This window comes from Phodopus roborovskii, unplaced genomic scaffold (assembly GCF_943737965.1).
Source record: "Phodopus roborovskii unplaced genomic scaffold, PHOROB, whole genome shotgun sequence".
In the NCBI taxonomy this organism is placed as follows: Eukaryota; Metazoa; Chordata; class Mammalia; order Rodentia; family Cricetidae; genus Phodopus; species Phodopus roborovskii.
The window spans coordinates 14,942,271-14,962,906 of NW_026125295.1; the positions used below are offsets into that span (position 1 = coordinate 14,942,271).

At 41.0% G+C, this 20,636-nt stretch overlaps 2 protein-coding genes across 9 annotated transcripts in view; one reads left to right on the forward strand and one right to left on the reverse strand.

Moving 5' to 3' along the window:
- The window catches only part of Dock3 (dedicator of cytokinesis 3), a 307,646-nt gene that overhangs the window by 258,721 nt on the left and 28,289 nt on the right, over positions 1–20,636 (forward strand). For 7 of the 8 annotated variants that reach the window (XM_051205186.1, XM_051205167.1, XM_051205202.1 and 4 more), the window contains exons 33-40: positions 5,852–5,937; positions 9,004–9,030; positions 9,152–9,247; positions 12,657–12,717; positions 12,852–12,945; positions 16,643–16,791; positions 18,208–18,294; positions 19,734–19,838. In XM_051205186.1, coding sequence (XP_051061143.1) covers positions 5,852–5,937; positions 9,004–9,030; positions 9,152–9,247; positions 12,657–12,717; positions 12,852–12,945; positions 16,643–16,791; positions 18,208–18,294; positions 19,734–19,838 — 705 coding nt within the window. The remainder of the gene's footprint in view (positions 1–5,851; positions 5,938–9,003; positions 9,031–9,151; positions 9,248–12,656; positions 12,718–12,851; positions 12,946–16,642; positions 16,792–18,207; positions 18,295–19,733; positions 19,839–20,636) is intronic. The other variant, XM_051205158.1, reaches the window with a different exon arrangement.
- LOC127237206 (60S ribosomal protein L23-like) lies at positions 7,230–7,732 on the reverse strand. Its single transcript, XM_051205321.1, has one exon. It carries the CDS (start codon positions 7,713–7,715, stop codon positions 7,293–7,295), a length of 423 nt encoding a protein of 140 aa, XP_051061278.1. The 5' UTR covers positions 7,716–7,732; the 3' UTR covers positions 7,230–7,292.

A 20,636-nucleotide genomic window follows, 5' to 3' on the forward strand; every position in this document is an offset into this window, starting at 1 on the left:
CACATCTTAAAGAGCCAAATTAGCAAACTGAGTCATTTTGAAATATTAAGACTTTTCATGGGTACTACAGGTAAAGGGAAACTACTACTGAGTTTATAAGTTAGAGATCCTGAACCAAGCAATAGGTTCCCTTGTTTTTGTTTGTTTGTTTGTTTGTTTGTTTAACTGCAAGTATGTGGGTATTAAAGGAAGAAATGGGGAGCAGAAATTTCTTTCTTAAGAGGTCAGAGATAAGAGGCTTAAGTCCCCTGAGGCTTTGGAAAGAAAGTGGGTGTTGATCCTGGGTTATATATTTGATGAGATTTTTGTAGTTGAATGCTGATATTTGGCTATAGAGGGGTTTTGGATGTCCAATACTCAGGGATCTACCTGAGAGGCTGGTAAGGGAAAGGGTGTTTCAGATTGTGTGGTTTGGAGGAAAAGGAGGAGGGAAATGGCTGGAGGGAGCAAAAGAAATAGAGGCTCCCACTTTGTCCAGGAGGTCCCTTCCCAGTGGAATGGGCCAGGTTGGTACCACTAGGAAGGAATGCTAAAAAGGATACCTTAAAGAAACAGCTAAGTGGTAGGGTGTGGTGAAAAAGAAAGAGGGTGGGTCTGCAGAACTGCATCAGGACTGAAAAAGTGGCTTTGGTCCAGAGGGAAGGAGATAGATCACCTTGAAGCTATAATAGCTACCTGAGGCTCCCTGTTGGAGATGGTAGTGGTGACACCAAGAGTTTGGTTGAAGGGTAAACTGGGCTTGATGTTCCTCTACACTCCACTATACCTTTAGAGTCTTTCCATTATAGTGTATTTAGTCAAGTTCTTAAGAACCAGTTGCAGAGAGGGAGGAGTGATGAGCAAAGGGGTCAAGAACAGGCTGGAGAAACCCACAGAAACAGCTGGCCTGAACAAGGGGGAACTCATGGACCCCAGACTGAGAGCTGAGAAACCAGCATAAGACGGACCCAGACCTCCTGAGTATGGGTCTCAGTTAGGAGGCCTGGGCACCAGGATGTGTATCCCTGGTGCATGAACAGACTTTGGGGCCCATTCCCCATGGGGGGTTACTCCCTTAGCCTAGAGACATGGGGGAGGGCATAGGCCCTACCCCAAATGATGAGACTTTGATGATCCCTTAAGGAAGGCCACCCTCCCTGGGGAGTAGATGGAGGGTGGGATGGGAAGGGTCAGTGGGGGCCATGGGAGGAGGGTGGTAGGGAGAGGGAATTGGGATCAATATGTAAAATAAGAAAAAATATTAAATAATTAAAAAAGAGCTAGGTTCATTTCAACATTTGGATGTTAAAATTGTCAAAACCATCCATTTTTACTTTCCATTGTGAGAGTATATGTGAATGTATATCATGTGGGTGCCTATGCATTTGACTGCCTGGAGCTCACTAAGTAGTGTAAGCTGGCCAGTGAACATGTCCCAGTGACTACAGTGTTTTCCACCACACTCAGCTTTTTTTTTTATGTAGTTCTGGTGATGGATTTCAGAACACCATGCTTGCACAGCAAGCACTTCATCACTTTACTCCTCCTCTGTTATTTTTTTTAGGTAGCTTTCTCAACCTATAATCACTGTGCCAAAGAGTGTCTCGCTTTGCTTTCTGTTGCTACACTAAAGATACATTGGTCAAAAGCACCTTGGAAAGAGTGGTTTTGTTTTACACATTCTAATCATAGTCCATCACTGGAGGAAGCCAAGGTAGGGACCAGGAGGCAGGAACTGAATCAGAGATTATGGAGGGATGCTGCTTAACGGCTTTCTCCCCAGGACTTGCTCAGTTTGCTTTCTTACACAACTTAAGACATGCCTACTCAGGGATGACACTGCCTATAGTGAGCTTTCCCACATCAATCTTAATCAAGAAAAATGCCCCAAAGATTTGCCTACAGGCCAATCTGATGGAGTCATTTTTCTTAGTTAAGGTTCCCCTTCCCAAATAACCCTAGCTCATTTCAAGTGACAGAAATCTAACCAGGACAAACAGTAAAAAACAATTCTTAAGTTTTTATAGCACTATTTCTTGAAACTTGGCTGTGTGTTGAGATCTCAAATCTCAGACTACTGTTTCTCTGTGAGCTATATCTGAGCACTTACTATGCTGAACTTAGGTCACTGTTGCCTCTGTCTCCCTTACTAAATTATGAGTCCCCAGGAACAAGAATGGTTGTGCATTTTATTTCTCATAGCTCACTGTAATGCCCACACAGTACATGGTGGGTTATGAGAATAACAATCAAAACTTATATTGAACATTTCTCAAAAGCCAGGGCATCGTGACACCATAAAGGAATAGTACCATGACAACTGTTTCACAATAAGGAGATTTGAATTTATAAAGGTATATATCCAGAACTCTATAGCTGGTTATGTCATGGGATAAATGTCGAATGGATAGAAAGCTGTGGCTACCAGTTCTACAGAGATAATAATGTCACTACAGCCTTCCATCATGTATTGCCTAACAGTTGAATATGCTTCTTATAACAGTTTGTGGACTTTAACCCCGACCCTCATTTTCTAGTCCATCAGATTTAGAGAGACCTAAATTGAATTTTTAAGAAGATCTGTGGTAAAACAAAGACTACTGACCCAGGTACCCATTCTACAAACATTTTGGACCCCAGTGGACTATTGAAGCGTATTTGCATTGTTTGTACTCTCTGCTATTACAGGCCCCTTCTCTACCTTTGCTCCATTCTAGCCCACACTAGCTACCTTTGTATATGAACAGAGATTCATTATTAGTATCAGGCCATTTTCTTAGAGAGTTTGTAGCCACCTCATTGTATTAGGGTTAAACATTGTATTAGGGTTACAACTAAATATAGTCTGACTATATTTAGTTATCATTCAATACTATAGTCTTCCAATCAAGAAAAGAAGTTTGTTGCATGATTTGTCTTTGTTCTACTGAGGTTGATATTAGTTGAGTTTGAATGAGCTATATTTCCTTCAGAAACTTTCAGGATGACAGGCTTCGTTTTTGTACCCATAAAACCTAAAGCTGCTGCTTTATCTGTGATGACTGGGCCCTACACTGGGTTACTGGATTCCTCAACTGGGAGGAACAATACTACATTGTTCCTATCCTACAGATCTGTAGATATAGTCTCTGTACATAAATTCCTTTGAATTGATTTTTATTTGTTAGCTTGGTTTTTCAAGATATCGTTTCTCTGTGTGGTTCTGGCTATCCTGGAACTTGCTCTGTAGAGCAGATTGGACTGGAACTCTCACAGAGCTCTGCCCATCTCTGCCTCCCAAGTTCTGGTACTAAAGGTGTGCTTTTTAAACAAGGAAATATTTGAAGCCAATAGAATGGCTCAGAGAGTCTAAAGGTACCCTTCAACAACCCTGATGACTTGCGTTTAATCTGTAGGACCCACACAGTACAAGGGAGAACTGGCTCCTTGCAGATTATTCTCTGACCTCCACATGTAAACCCCAAGCACACACAAAATACTAAATATAAAAAAATTTAAAGAATGAAGCAGCTGGGTGATGTGATACACACCTTTAATCCCAGAATTCAGGAAGCAGAGGCAGGTGGATCTCTGAGTTCGAGATCAACCTGGTCTACAGAGTAGATCTAGGAAAGACAAGGTCTCACAGAGAAACCCTGTCAGAAAGAAAGAAAAGGAAGGAAGGAAGGAAGGAAGGAAGGAAGGAAGGAAGGAAGGAAGGAGAGGGAGGGAGGGAGGGGGGAAAGAGGGAGAGGGGAAAGGGAAAGATTGATTTGAGAGCATTGCAGAAGAGGTGTTGGAAAGATCATAAGAGGCAATGGTCAGAGAAGACTGGGGTGTCACTGTCTTCTCGGCATGGCAGGATTGATATACTCATGAACTCACAGCATTAATGGTTGTCTGCACAAGGCCTATACAAGATCAAGCCTGTCAATTTTCCAGCGTGGAATGGGGAGGGGCTTATGAGTCTCTCACTCCCTAGCTGAGGAACTATTGATGGTTGATGGCTGCTAGGAGAGGGAGAGTCTGTTTACTTTAAGACAGACTCAGACCCCCTGAACATCGGACTCAGTGGGAAGGCCTGAGTAGTTTAGGGGACATCTGACAGTGGAATAGGGAAGTGTCCCTGGTGCATAGAAGGACTTTGGGAGTACATTCCCCATGGAGAGGTACTCCCTTGGCCTGGAGGCAGGAGGGAGGGCCTAGTCCCTGCTCCAAGTAACTTGACAGATTTTGTTGATCCCTCCTGGAAGGCATCACCCTCCTTGTGGAGTGGGGAGGGTGGTGGTGGGAGGGAGAAATACAGGAAGAGAGGGAACTGGGATCAATATGTAAAATAAGAAATACAAATTTAAATAAATTAATTAATAAATAAAAAAACTGTAGCCTGGGACCCTGGTAGGGTTAGAGGCACATGCCCCTTTAATTCCAGTACTCAGAAATGGGGCAAGCAGATCTCTGTGAGTTGGAGGCCAGCCTGATCTACAAGTAAGCTTTAGGACAGCCAAGGCTACATAGAGAAACCCTGTCTCAAAAAACAAACAAAAAAAGTGTAACTTGGTAGGTCACGTGTGCTCCAAAGGATGACCCCACATGCATGCATATATGAGCAGCACAAATTGGATTCAGTGGATTATTTAAGGGGAACACCTCAGGGACAGACCCAGAGGCTCTTAGGGACAGGGTGGAGAGATGAATAAGACCAAAATAAATTGTATGTGAATATGAAATTCTCAGATAATTAATAAAAATGCTCTATTTTAAAAAATAGGAACATTTGACAAAGGACTTTCTCCTTTAAATCTGAAGGAGTCAGATTTAAAAGGAGTCAGAAAAGGAGTCCTTTTCCCTGAAGGAGTCATCTTTTGCTCTTAGATAGGAAATGGTTATCTGAAACATTTACATAAGTAAACTAAACCAGAATGAAAAGCCTTCCTAAGCAAGGGAGACAGGTTTGTTTGTTTTTCCTTTTTTCTTACATAGTTTTCCTGATTAAGGTTTCTGCTCCCACCCAGATCCACTCCATTTCTGTCTCTCATTAGAAAATAACAGGCTCCTAATGGATACAAATAAAATAAGATGAAATAAACTATAGGTAAAACAAAAAGTAACACATTAGAGTTGGACAAGACAAGCAAACAGGTGGAAAAGAGCCCCAAGAGAAGTCAGGAGAATCAAGAGGCCCACTCATTCACACACTCAGGAATCTCATAAAAACACTAAACCGGAAGCCATAATATATATGAAGAGAAAATGGTACAGACCAGTGCAGGCCCCTGTGTGCTGCCTCAGTCTCTGTGAGTTCATGTTTGTGGATCATGTTGATTTAGAGGGCTTTGTATCCTTGGTGTCCTCCATCCCATCTGGATCTTACACTCTTTACACCTACTCTTCCAAAAGTTCCCCGACCTCTGAGGGGATTGATAAAGACATCTCATTCAAGGCTGAGTGTTCAAAGATCTCTATTCTCTGTATAATTTCTGGCTGTGGGTCTCTATTTGTTCTCATCTGCTGCAGGAGGAAGCTTCTCTGATGCTAAGCAAAGTACTGACCTATGAATATAGTACAATGTCATTAGGAATCATTTTATTTCTGTATTATTTTTTTGTTTGTTTGTTAGAAGAGCAGTATTTGGTTTTACTCTAGGTCCCTGGGCTATCTAGTCTCTGGTTGAGAAGACAAAGGTGTGTTTTGTTTTGTTTGTTTGTTGTTTTGTTGTTGTTGTTTTTTTCTTACTGCAATAGGTGAGATCCTGTCTTTGCTGGAATTTACTTACAACTATGATAAAGAGTTTTTTTAAAAAATAGTTTTCCGTGATCCTAGTATAACCATGAGACTGGAGATTTTCCTTCTCTGAGTTCATTTGAGCTTTGAAGTCTCTGCTTCTTTTTAGGTGGAGGCTGAGCTGATTGACAAGCTGGACAGCATGGTGTCAGAGGGGAAAGGTGACGAGAGCTACAGGGAACTCTTCAGTCTGCTGTAAGCTGCTCCTTCCCCAAAAGTCCCATGTTGGGAGAAGGGGTGATGTGGGTAGACATGAAACCTGCACTGGGCAGGCTTCAGAGGTTGGGTACCGTAAGAGATGCAGTTGATTCTGGTGGTAACAGTAGTCATTTTCTATCAACAAAAAAACAAATGGGGTTGGGGATTTAGCTCAGTGGTATTGGGTTCCTCAGCTCTGGATATGGGGTTACGTTAGCCTGGTGGTGATAGTTTTAATCCCAGCAATTGGGGCAGAGATCTCTGTGAGTCTGAGGCCAGCCTGGTCTACAGACCAAATTCCAGAAACAGCCAGGGACACACACACACAGAGAAACCTTGTCTCAAAAAACATACGGGATCAAAGACCTCAACATAAAACCAACCACACTGAACTCATAGTAGAGAAAGTAGTAAGTAGCCTTGAAGGCATTATCTCAGGAGACCACTTCCTAAACATAACACCAGTAGCATAGACACTGAGAGCAACAATGAATAAATGGGACCTTCTGAAACTGAGAAGTTTCTGTAAAGTGAAGGGCATGGTCAACAAGACATCTGACAGAGGACTGATCTCCAAAATATTCAAAGAACTCAAGAAACTGGACATAAAAAAAATAATAATAATCCAATCTGGGGTACATATCTGGGGTACAGATCTAAACAGAGAACTCTCAAGAGAGGAATGTCAAATGGCCAAAAGACACTTAAGGAAATGGCTAACATCCTTAGTCATCAGAGAAATGCAAATCAAAACAACTCTGAGATAATATCTTACACCTGTCAGGATGGCAGTGTATAAGATGTATTGATATTTTTATATGTTAAGATTCTGAGTTACATTAACAGTTATTACAAAAGTACCATTGACTGTGTCTGATCCATAATAATCACAGAAAATAGTACTTTAAATTGAAATATAATTGGTTGTATGACATAATTCCTATGTGTACTTTATTAATCTTACCATATCAAAATGTCAAATTTAACAAATTTTATAGCTCTTTTAAGAAATTTTAAACTCAAAAATTGTATAAGTTGACTTCTAGGCATGATGCTGACAACACACTTGCAAGGGCTGCAGCATGGGGATTATCCTCCCCTTCTTAGAAGTGAGACTGGGCTCGAGGAAGTGCTAGTTCATCATCTGTTAGCTAACCTGTAAAAGGCACCTCTGAAGGAAGGACCCACAGCTACAGTTAAGAGGGGGATTCTTTCTGGTACTCTATGTCTGCTTTGCTCCTTGATGAATCATAAGAATTTTTTTTGAATTTTATGATGAAATACATTCATTTTCTTTCTTTTTTTTTTTTTTGACTTTTTTAATGAATATATTTTACAAATATGCTGGAGAATCATGCAATGCTGCCTGCATTGGATGCAATCCTGGGCCACAAGTCTGCAAATTCCTTTGCAACTGGACCTGTGATAGCAGAACCTTTCATCTCGCCTTTATTGTTTACTATGACCCCTGCATTGTCTTCAAAATAAAGAAACACCCCATCTTTTCTTCTATACGACTTTCGTTGACGAATTACCACTGCTGGATGGACCTTTTTCCTTAGTTCTGGTTTGCCTTTCTTAACTGTGGCCATCACCATGTCACCCACGCCAGCAGCAGGAAGTCTGTTCAGTCGTCTCTTAATGCCCTTCACAGAGATGATATACAAATTTTTGGCGCCTGTATTGTCGGCACAGTTGATCACAGCTCCTACAGGAAGACCCAGGGAAATCTGGAATTTCGCTCCGGAGGACCCACCATGTCCTTGCTTCGACATCTTGGACGCCCGGAAAGAGCCAGAAAAAAAGCGAAATACATTCATTTTCTAATACATCTATTTTAACAAAATGTTTCCAGTTGTGGAAGAAAGACATTAAATTCTCTTTGTTGGCTACTAACAAATAACTTTATTACAAAGGAAAAAGTATACAAATAGCTCACAATTACTAATTACCTATCTAGATTGTATTTGTAAACCCTTTTAAAGTTAGTTTGAGACCTGAGAGCTACTGATACCATGGAGCATCATTTCATAGTTTTAATTTGGGGATGATGTTTGTAGGTTTGGAGGGAGATAAAAATGTGTATAAATTAATTTAGAAAAGATTCCGTTAAAGGAGTGAGGTAGTAATCTGCATTTTCCATGCTTGTGTGCTCATAGAGCAGCATATCTTCCCAATGTCCAGGTAAGTAAAGTGCCACAGAGCTGTTGGAAAGTAGTATAATGTTGTAGTCCACATAAGGTAGATTTCTTCTCTCTCTTTAGCAGTATGATCACAGAAACCCTTACTTTCCCTGAACCTTTGGTCCAGGTGTATGTTCTATACAAAGAGGCAGTGATCATAATAAAAAATATAATGGCAGTCAAGCTGTGAGTTTGAGTCCCCATTGCTTGTCCTCAGTCCTGGGCCAGCCAACTCCAGCTGACTCTTAGAAAATTAGACAGCAAGGAACATGCTCATAAGGAATTGTAAGTAGAGTTGTATGGAATGGGATCTAGACCTGAGCAAGGAGGAAGGATGCAGGTCATTGCCTCCTGGAAGAAGCATGTCCGCGATGTCAGTATATCTTAAAGCCAGGGCTTTGTTTTGCGTTTGTTTTGTTGTTCTTTCTGTTTTGGGCAAGCCACAAGCTGCCTTAGGGGACAAAAGTGTGGTACTGTCGGGTTTTTAGTGCCCTGTACATGAAGCTTCTGTCTTTATCACAGTTTTGGAAGCATTCAATGACCAAGGTGACAACAGAGCACAGCTCCTGAATTTGTCCTCTGTTCTTCGTGCTGGGCTCCTGAAGCTTGTGGGAATCTTTGATTTATGAGAAGAATTTGTTTTGTGTGTTTACTGAAAATGGCTCTGGGTATTAGAAGTACTTAGCCAATTGGCAAAACCAAACTTATTGTTCCATGAACTCTTAACTCATGTGTCCCTTAGGACAGACTTTATCACATATGCCTCTCACCCCCACCTCATAGTACCCTTAGGAACATGCACAGGAAACTGGGAGAGATGGTCATTTATTGCTATCAGTCCAATAATACCCTTGTCTTTGCTTTCTGCTGCATGGAGTAGAACCCAGCTGTTTGGGCCCTACCCCAGGTAAGACTACAGTGTGCCAAGTCTCCTGTCTCCAGATGTATCACAGCCTCCACAGGTTCTTGGACCTCACTCTTGTCACCAGAGAGGGCTCATGAATTATGTTTGCTTCTTCTGCCAACAGCCTTCTGGAGAAGGTTGAACAGGAAACATGGCGTGAGACTGGCATTTCCTTTGTTACCTCAGTCACCCGCCTCATGGAACGCCTTCTTGACTACAGGTATTTTCTTAGTTTGACACCTTTGTAGCCTCTCCTCTAGTACAATATTCTCTTCTGCGAGGATATTCACTTGACTTTAAAACTTAAGACCACACTGGGGACTGGAGAAATGGCTCAAGAGTTAAAAGTACTTGCCACTCTTGCAGAAATCCTGCTTTCAGTTTCCAGCACCCACATGGCAACTTGTAACTGGCTGTAGCTCCCAGTCCAGGGTATCCATTGCCCACTTCTGTCTTCTGTGAACACCAGGTACACACATAATACATGTACATATAGGCAGGCAAAACACTCAAACACATAAAAATAAATAAACATTAAAATAACAACTGCCAGCCAGGTGTTTCTGGTGCAGCTCTTTAATCCCATCACTTAGGAGGCAGAGGCAGGTGGATCTCTGAATTTGAGGCCAGCCTGGTATACAAAGAAAGTTCTGGGACAGCCAGGGCTGTTACACTGAGAAATTCTGCCTCCATAAAACAAAACAAACCAACCCAACCAAACAAACAAAAAATCATGCCAGACATGTTGCCACATACCTTTAACCCCAACACTCAAGAGGCAGAGGCAGGTGAATCTGTGAGTCCAGGCTGGTCTAGTCTACATTGGAGATGCAGGCCAGGCATGCCTATGTAATGAGACCTTGTCTTTAAAAACAAACATGAGAGAACTAGACATGGTGCCCAGCTGTAATCACAGCACTGGAAAAGCAGAGGCAGAAAGAGCAAGACCATGTTTAAAAAAACAAAATTCACTGTGTCTTAACATAGAGAGGACTGTTCTGGTTCCTTGGCTGTCGTTGGGATTATCTGACCAGTAACAATACCTCAGTATAAATTAGAGCTTTTTGGGATCCCCCTAAGGTTAAATGTACCCAGAAGGCAACCCGGAGACACATATGGCCTTCTATCTAGAAAAGTCGGAGATCAGAGGAATAGATATAGCAAGGCGAGGAAAAACTGTCTCCAGAGAAAGTTAGGGAATAACTGTAGTTCCTTAATGAAGACCTTCCTCAGCCATATGGGAGATAAAAAAGGAAATGTCGCCTAGTACCAAAATATGACCAAGGACAATTTTCATTTGCTTCTCTATGGACTGGGGACCTTTTTTCTTATACCTGTATTCTCTTGTTAAAATCTGTTCCTGTCCCCTAACCCTAGCCATGGGAACAAATTAGGGAAATGTTTTGTGAATTCAGGGATCTCTGTCATGTTCAGCCTGAGAATTCATGTGGATTTAAACTTGTTTCATGAAAGCCTGCCTTCCTAGTCCTGTCATGACTGCTGAATTGGTCTAAAAATAACAATGAAACAACCACTTCAGCCTTAATTATGCTCTCAGTAGGACTCAGAAAGTCAGTAAGGATGTTTTCTGGAAGTCAAAAAGAGAGATAGGATAGTAAAGTAATAAAACCAACCCCAAGCCATAATGCTACAAGATGTAAAAACCCCTGAATCAAAAAATGAGGCTGCTTAGACTGCTTCCAGTCTTCTGAAGAAGAAAGCCCTGCCATTCCAAAGACTCAGGTATCCGTGTACTGATCCCATCCCAAACATCCCCTCTTTTCTTTAGCACAGTTGTGTATGTACAGCTCCTATCTATTTAGGGGAGGGGGCCTTAAAAGGTCAAAGCTGGTCTTTGTCAGCCCTTTTTAAAGCAAAAGGATTCCTTTTTACATGCCAGGTCCCAAGCCTCTCCTATACCTGCCATCAAACAGTAAAGAGAAATGGGCTAAAGCTCTACATCTTTGTCTTATTGAAATATCTACTGAAGGTTGTTCATATTCATTATCTACTTGAAAGACCCAAAATTGGTCTCTTAGACTTAAAGACCGTGTGTGTGTGTGTGTGTGTGTGTGTGTGTGTGTATGTGTATATATATATATATTATTTTACATATTGGTTCTAATTCCCTCTCCCTCCCATGCTCCCTGACCCCCCTCCCATCCCACCTCCCTCATTCCACAGGGAGGGTGATGCCTTCCAGGAAGGATCTTCAAAATCTGTCAAGTCATTTGGAGTAGGGACTAGGCCCTCCCTCCTGTTAAAGGCCTTCTTTTAACTGTCTGATTTTCTTTTTGTCTTCTGTAAACAAATGAAGCTAATGGCCAGATCCAATGTCACTCTCCATTTCTTGTCTCAGTGTGGTATCTATACAACAAGTACACAGCCTTTCACAGATCTTCAAACATGAACTGGTCTTTGCCCTGTGTCTGTCCTTCCAATCCCCAGGGCTCACATTCTGCTTTCCAGCCCCCAATTATAACTTCTTGTGAACATGGAGAAAAACACCATGATTTTTGTGGTGGTCTGTCTATTTAAAAAAAAAAAAAACTACCATGTTAATGTTGCATATGCATTGTGACTATTCTCCTTTGCATCTCTGAAGGGTTGCTCTTGTGGTTGTCAGTGAAGAGGTGCATGTGAGAAGTTCTGTTGCCAAAATTGATCCAAGTTCTAGCTAATTCAAAGGCTGTGCTCTAGATCCCCATCCATTTTTTTCTTCATTGATCTCTTCCCTTCGGGTTTCTTTATGCTGTGTAATTTCCTTAGAGTAGCCACAGCTCACCTGGCTTTCTGTGCATACCTTAAGTATACACCATTTTCCATCTCTCTGACACAGTTTGACAGAAAGAGCCAACCCCTTGAAGGCAGGATCCTTGAACTTTTCTGCTGGCACTCTGCTTGTCCCTGATAGGTACACAGTAAATAATGATCAATCAAATGAACTTGCAGGGAAGACTATGCCAATACCAAGAAAACGTTTTCCTTTACCCAAGAATTTAAACAGTTATTGACAGTATATGTGCATACAATAAAAACTATATATATATGTCATTTAGATACAAGTTATATATAATATCTTAATATCTTTTTCTAGTAAGTTGTAGTCTGGCATGACTTGGACATTTGGTGAGTCTTATTTTTAGACTGGCCAAACTTTAAGTCTTCTAAGAAGTACCTCCTCAGCTTTGACAGTAATGTCTTAACTTTATGTGAATTCTAGAATAGATTTGTAACTTCTGTTTCACATTTTCTCATGAAATGAAACTTGCCCTTTAAGAATAACTTTGCCTCCCTAGGGAACTTGGAATTTGGCCTTCTACCTTACAGACACATCCTTTTGTACTAAGGAAATTGGTTAAGTGCCACTTAATGTCCTGATGGTGCATCTGGGCCCTATACTCTGCAACCAGAACAAGGAACTTAACAGAGATCTTTGAACCCCAGGATTGGGTGCAAAGCTGAGAGGGGTCTCAATACAATCCTCTTCTGTTGAAGTACTTCCTGTTAGAAGGCATACTACTTTTAGAATTGACTGTGCTAATATTCCAGTAATGCAGCTGTTTTATGTATTGTCCCAGGAAATATCACTTCACATCACGGCCAGTCATCTCTTTTCTCTCTTTCAGGGACTGCATGAAAGGAGAAGAAACAGAGAACAAGAAGATTGGCTGCACCGTCAACCTAATGGTGAGAGGACATGGGCTCTTCCTCCTTCCCTCCTGACTATACAGCCAGAGTTTTGGCTGGCTGGCTGGAGCTTGGAAATGACCTTAAAAGGATGTAAGACTCTTGCATCTTACATATACTTCATTGTCTTACAGAACTTTTACAAATCTGAGATCAACAAAGAGGAAATGTATATCAGATACATCCACAAGCTTTGTGACATGCACTTACAGGCTGAAAATTACACAGGTGAGTCAGGGAAAGACAAAGTGCTGTGTCTTTCCATTAGGACAGACCTGGCGGCTGTACAGAGAAAGGCTTCAGGATGATATCTGCCAGATCTCAACAGTGTTGGGTCCCAAGTTATTTCTTAACCTCACTCCTGTCCTGCTCCTTTTTAGTGTTGAAAAAGCAGGTGAAAGTTTTGTTCTTCCTGACAGGTGTTCCATGAATGTTTTCTGCTGTCTGGGGCTGTTCCACTCACCTTTGCTCTTAACCATGTCTCTGAGAACCCAAGAGTAACTTCCAAATTCTGGTGCACCAAGTTAAGAACATTTAAAGTTCTGTTACTCCTCAGAAATGAAGCTTTTCTTGGGTTTTACAAAGCTGAAAATAACCAAGACCACAGCAAAGGATTATCTCCTGGAACTTCTAGAACTTGCTGGTAGATCTGGCTCTTCCTCTGCAACTGCATACCAGCTCCTACACTGAGCTTCCAGTACAAAGTATAGACAATATTCATCCTGACAGGCCAAATGAGAGACTTTTCCTTATGTCTACAGTCTATGCAAAGTGTCTGTCAAGATCTCTTTACTGACAGCAGCTCTGAATGAAGAGGAAGGATGTGTGTGTGAGTGTTCTGTGTGATTCCCTTGTATCATTGTTCCCCCAAAGAACCATCTTTTCTACTGTGACCAGGCTGTATTCTTATCCCTCAGACTGAAGGACTTAAATTTGTCATCTAAATATGGAAATGTGTGCTATTCTTACTTGTACAATTTTTAACTAGGATTAGATGAATTAGTAAAAAACAGAGAAACCCCCTTCCTTACCCTTGTCTCTAGATGTTAAAAGAAAATATGTGTGTGTATTTTGTAACTATATGTGTTACATGTCAAAATAATATAGATAAGTGCCTTAGGGTTTCTGTCACTGCCACAAAAGACCATGATCAAAAAGCAAGTTGAAGAAGAAAATGTTTATTTATTTGGCTTACACATCCATATTTCTGTTCATCACTGAAGGAAGTCAGTACAGGAGCTCAAATGTCAGGAACCTAAAGGCAGAAGCTGATGCAGAGGCCATGGATGGGGTACTGTTTATTGGCTTGCTTGCCCTAGCTTATTCAGCCTACTTTCTTGTAAAATCCAGGACCACCAGCCCAGGGGTGAAACCACCCACAATGGGCTGGGCCCTCCCTCTATAATTGCTAATTAAGAAAATGATTTATAGCCAGATTTTATGGAGGTATTTTCTCAATATAGTTTCCCCCTTTCCTATAATGCAAGTTTGTATGTCAGGTTGAAATAAGACTAGCCATCACAACAAGGAAGACAAAGATTTCTTGTAGTCTTCTAAACTCCATAAAGAGGGCCTGGTAGGAGATGTCAGTGTCAGGGCACAAGTAGAGAGAGAAGAATGAGAAGCTCAGAGAGTGGACCAGTAGAAATGGATCACAAGATGATTAGAAGTGAAATTCTTTATATGAGCACTTTTTCGTATGACCTAGAAATCTGGGCAGAAGCTAGAACTATTTATTAACTTGCTAGTGGGGAACTGCCATTAAAAATTACCAAACAGAAGAAAGAAAATTCCTTAATAGGGCTCTGGACCCTGGTAGCAATTCAGTGCAACTTATCTCTTGTAATTTACACTAAGCATCTAAGGACACTGTGTTTTTATGTGACTGTCACTAACTGCTCCACATACAAAGTATCTGAATCCAGTATCAACACATTCCTCCAGAAACAGTCTCTGGTTCCAGACTCATCATATAGTTAATACCACTCACATTCCCTAACTTTCATCCTTTTAGAAACAGTAATAGTAAGAGAAAAGAACATGCCCTGGAGCAGTAGACAAAAGTAGATTAAGAAGTACTAGAAGAAGCCTTGATGAATTGATGCTCACCAAATAGAGCCAATTCTAAGAAGGTTAGAAAGAAAGCTGGAGCTAAACAAACAGAAAGGGATCTAAGAGCTCTCAAGTATCTGTCACCAAAGCAAGCAACTTCTGCATAGCCTTAAAGTGGCTGGGCCATTCTTTTTCTATTTGAAATTTTTCCATAAAATATATTTTTGTTCATATTCTTTCCCCTCCCAATTCCTCCCAGATCCTTCTTACCTCCCTACCCACCCAACTTTATACACTCATGCTCTCTCTGTCTCTATCTCTTTCCCTCTGTCCCTCTCTCTTCTCCCTCTATTCCCCTTCACTTCTCCCTTCTCTGTCTCTCCTTCTCAAAAATAATGAAAACAAAAAATTAATAAGGCAAACATAGCAAAACAAAATGAAATAGAAAGTCCCCCCCCCAAAAAAAACCAAACAAACATGGAGTCTATTTTTCACTGGCAGCTACTTCTAGTCATAGGACCTATGCTAGAGTATAGTTGATATACCCAATGACATGCCATTTTAGAAAACTAATTTCCCTTTCCCCAGAAGTATCAATTACAAATAGTTTCTTGGTTAGGTGTGGGACTTCGATGTCTACCTCCCCTTCTCAGAGTTGGGACTTTGTCTGGTTTGAACCTGTCGAAATCCTATGTCTGCCATCACAGTCTCTGAGTTCATATGTGCATCAGCTCTTTTGTGTCTGGAAAATGCTGCTTCCTTAGAATCATTCATCACTTCTGCATTTGTAATCTTTCCACCTCTTCTTCTACATGGATCCCTTAGCCTTGAGAGGAGGAGTTTGATGAAGACATTCCCATTTAAGGCTGAATCCTCCAAAGTCTCTCAGTCTCTTCCCATTGTTCAGTTGTGGATCTCAGAGTTAATTACCATCAACTGAAAGAAAAAGCTTCTCTAATGAGGGTTGAACAAGGCACTGATCTGTGGGTGTAACAATATGTTATTAAGAGTCATTTTACTGCTGTTTCCTTAGCAGAAAAATAGTAGTAGATCTTCTCCCAGCTCTAGCCTCAAGTTCTTGGCCACTTGAATAATATCAGGTATGGATTCTATCTTACAAATGAGCCTTAAATCCAATCAAAAAGTAATTGGTTGCTTCCCTAACATTCTTGCCACTTTTGCACTAGTATGTCTTTAGGTATGGTGCTGTTGTCGCAGGGTTTGTTGCTGGGTGATATTAATGCTTGCTTTTCACCTCCAGTAATGTGTAGAGTACCTTCCAGCAACATGAATGCCAGTCAGTAGGGAATGAGGCTTCTAGGTGGGCTCAATTGAGTGCCATTTCTCCAATGTTTGATGGCATAAGTGAGTGGTGTCTTCAGCAATAGAGCCTCATTCTCTGCTTGTGGAGAATAACCAATAGCCTTAGGAATAGCCTGTGTTGTTTAGGGGTTCTATGGGACACCTTTGACCAACTACTTAACAAGATGTAACTCATTCCTGGCACTGGCAGTTTTACTTGGTGGCATAAGTTTTCTAGTTGGGACATCATCTCACCTATTATATAGTGACTCCATTTAAATTTCTTTCATATTTGTATATATTTTAAGAAACTTCTAAACTACTAGGTTTCCATATGTGAACCTTTCTTTGTTCTTTATCTAGAACTCAAAACAGGTGCCCAGGTGCTGGGAGCATTTATGGCTCCTTCATTCTGTGAACAAGGGTTATTAGCTTAAACAATCTTACTGTCTTGTCTTTGGTATCTAGTATTCCTGATTTGTGCTACCCATGCCTTGCTCTGATATTCTTGCCCAGCTGTTCCTAGGCCCCCAGAGGACGTCCTGAGCCTCTATTCTCTCTGTCCCTACAGAGGCTGCATTTACCCTGCTTCTTTACTGTGAGCTGCTACAATGGGAAGACCGGCCACTACGGGAGTTCCTACACTATCCATCCCAGACTGAGTGGCAGCGGAAAGAGGGACTGTGTAGAAAGATCATCCACTACTTCAACAAAGGCAAAGTAGGTGTCAGAAAGCAAGACTTTAAGCCCCTCAACTTCTGCTGGAGCGTATGACATCTTTGCTAGAAACAAGGAATAGCTGAGGTTAATGATAGGTAACTAAGTTCATCATGTGTGTAAATTTGAATTACTATTTGGAAGTTAGGAAAAAATGAATTAAATGTCATGTAAACTAATGTTTCTAAGTACTCAAGAGAAAGAAAACACTATAATAATAAGAGGAAGATAAAGGTGTAGTTTAGTGGTAGAGAACTTACCTAGCTTTCATACGGCCCTAGGTTCAGCCCTCAGCACCACAAAGAAAGAAAGGAAGGGGGGAAGGCAGGAAGGAAGGAAGGAAGGAGGAGGAGAAAATGAACAGTTCATTAGAATGAAGTTCACTGCAGCCTTCTTCAGACACCTGTTAGATGGTCCTTTTGCTGTAACAGGAACTGTGTCACAAATAGTCTGTTGTCCCAATGGGGAGCTAATGGACCTCCAGACTGGTAGCTGGGAATCCAGTATTGGACTGACTCAGACCCCCTGAACATGGGTCTCAGTTAGAACACCTGGGCAGTCTAAGGTACCTCTGACAGTGGAACCAGGACGTATCCCTGGTATATGAAAGTACTTTGGGAGCACATTCCCCGTGGAGGGATACTCCATTAACCTAGAGGCAGAGAGAGGGCCTAGTCCCTACTGCAAATGACTTGACAGATTTTGATGATCCCTCCTGGAAGGCATCACCCTCCCTGTGGAGTGGGGAGGGGGGAATGAGATGGAACGGGGGTCAGGGGACATGGGAGGGAGGGAGGAAGAGGGAACTGGGATCAATATGTAAAAAAAGAAAAAAGAAAAAAAAAAAAGGAAGTCTGTTCTCCAACTAGGCAAAGATCATCTGAAGCCTGAAGTGATAGTCTTTTTTCATAAAGGCTTACTGCCATGTCTTTAACAACCCCTTTATGCTTGGTTGCCCTAATTATTCATAATTGGTCTCTATTTGAAGGTTCATAGTCCCTTTATTAACTTATTAAAGAAATAATGAGTAGCTGTCATATCTGCTATTGTTCTAGGATCTGAAGATAAAATAAATAAGCATAGCTTTCTCCCTTACATAATTTATCATCTAATATAGACTAATAGAACAAAAAGTAATATATTTTTAAGAGATAGCATAAGAATAACAGACCAAAATATACTAAGGTAGCAAAGAGAGGCATAGAAGCTAAGACATTTAAGCAGAAACCAGAAGGTTCTGCATGAGCTGGAAAACAACAGTGTCATCTGTTACTCTGTATAAATTGGTTTTGAAGACTATGTTCCTTTTAATACTTGAGTTGGAGCTAGCCTCTTTTTTTTTTAAGTCTTTTATGTGTTCAATGTGGACTTACCTCAAATGCCTGAGGTGCTATAACCATGTTCCTGTCTTTTATACAGAGCTGGGAGTTTGGAATCCCTCTATGTAGAGAGCTGGCATGTCAGTATGAGAGCCTCTATGATTATCAGAGCCTCAGCTGGATTCGGGTAAGCTTTGTCTCTTCTACCATATCTCTGACCAAAGACTCCTGGACTTCTGGCATCGGTTTCTAAGTGATGCCTAGGGCCTTTAGCTTATTGCTGTGGACAGAGGCTAGATTTATGTCTTCAAGATACTTGCAATCTGACTGGAGAACAAAAGCACATATGTGACAAGTGACTTTATCATCTGAACCCTAAAAGCCGCTTGTACTCAGGGAAAGAAGGCAGCATGATAGGATAGTGATTTCTCTGTGTTTGCACGAGAACACGCATGAACATGTATGCATGTGTGTGCTGCCTAACTTCATGAAGAAGTTTTTCATGAAATAGTTTTGTTCAGTGGTATATGAAATGTTTTAATTTATTATTCGTAGGTACAATGATATAAGGTAGGCATACATGATGAGGTGCATGTGTAGAGTAAGAAGACTGCTTTGGGGGTTCCTTCCATCTTTACATGAGTTCTGGAGATCAAACGCAGATCACCAGGCTTGTGCTGCCAGTAAGGGCTTTTATAGTCCACCAGCACCTTATTATTTCCCCACTGCATCTTATAGTTACTTAAGCACTTTGTCCTGCCTCCTTCTTGGGAGCAAAACATTCAAAATTATGTCATATGGATTTTGAAGGTTTTTGTAAGGTCTTTACTTATTGGCAGTGCTATCTTCTAAATCATAATATGTTCTTATTTCATCAGCAAAGAATGACTAGTGGTTTCAGAGCATCATCCACTACACCCTCATCTATGGCTCAGACCTTTTAGCAAAGACCAGAATGTCTGGTCTAGATTGGGATTTGGACATGATTCTCTAAAGTAGCTTTCTGGCTAATGTTTGGGGGCTACTGTCTAAAGATGTTTAAATATGAAGCCAGAATAGCCATACTGAAAAACTTAGTGACTTTGTAATGTTAGACATCATGAATATTAGTCATCTTTTCAAATTTAAAGTATCCTAAATTAGAACCAATGGTAGTGATGCTGGCAACTGAGGCTTCCTCACTGGGGTTAATAGTATCCTAAGTCAATTGGTAGATGAGTAAGAGTGGATGCAAATACAAATGGGCTGGCATATAATGGTAATGAGAGTTGTTGGTAGACAGCTCCCAGCAACTCTAGTCAAGGATCAGATGGTATAGTATCAGTCAAATCATGTTAACTATTTACCTCTCAAGTTCAGATCTCCATGGATCTAGGTCCATGCCCAGGGAGAATATTGAGAGAAACTCACAGGGATGTAATGGGCAGGCCTGTCTTTATCCTATCATCAGATGGCAGTGAAGGAAGACCGAGGGCTCTCCTCTTTGATGATGTAATTCCCTGGAGAGAGGCTGGTACTGTCTAGGGGTTTACTTCCTTGTGGCCTTGATCCCTTTCTAGAAGACAATGTCTAGTTGAGCCTAGGAGAACTTGCTTTGGGTAACAACCATACCTTTATTGTTAACAGAAAATGGAGGCCAGCTACTATGACAACATTATAGAGCAGCAACGCCTGGAGCCTGAGTTCTTTCGGGTTGGCTTTTATGGCAGGAAATTTCCTTTCTTCCTTAGGGTAAGTCCATTCAAGTGGTCTCATTAATTTTTTTGAGTGTGTGTGAGTGGGTATTAGTGGTGGTGGGTAGGTAGTGTATTCTATATTTACACGTGCATGCAAAGCTTAGAGGTAGATGTCAGGTGTCTTTCCATGGTCACTTTCCATTTAATTTTTAAGATTTATATGTATTATTTTTAAGAGAGAAAGTGTATGTGGTTGGGGGGGAGGCTAGAAGAGGGCATTATATCCTTGTAGGGTTTGAGGTACAGATAGTTGTGAGCTGCCTAATGTTTGTGCTAGAAAATTAACTCATACTCTCTGTAAGAGCAATAGGTGCACTCAACTGCTAAGCCATTTCTCTACCTCTCTGTCTTATTTTTGAGAAAAGATGTCTCTTTGAACCTAAAGCTCATTAATTCCATTCGGCGGTGTGGACAGTGAGCTTCATGGTTCTATTACCAGTGCTAACATTAGATGTACTTACCTTCATGACCAGCTTTGTACATAGATTCTGGAGATCCAAGCTTACGTCCTCATCCTTGCACCACAGGTACCAACTAAAACATCTCCCCAGCCCACAAGAACATTTATATTATACACATTTTTACTTAACACCTGTACACTCTCCTCTCAATTTCCTGTATTCTTCAGACTACTTCTTTCCAAAGGACTGATCAGTTAACCAAAGACATTGGCTTTATTTAGCAATACTGGCTGTCACCTTCAATTCTATTTTAATCTGAAGTATTATTCTATGTTTACTAGAAATGTGTCAGGAAGTAACTAGTGCCTAAAAATCTCTTATATAGGTACCTT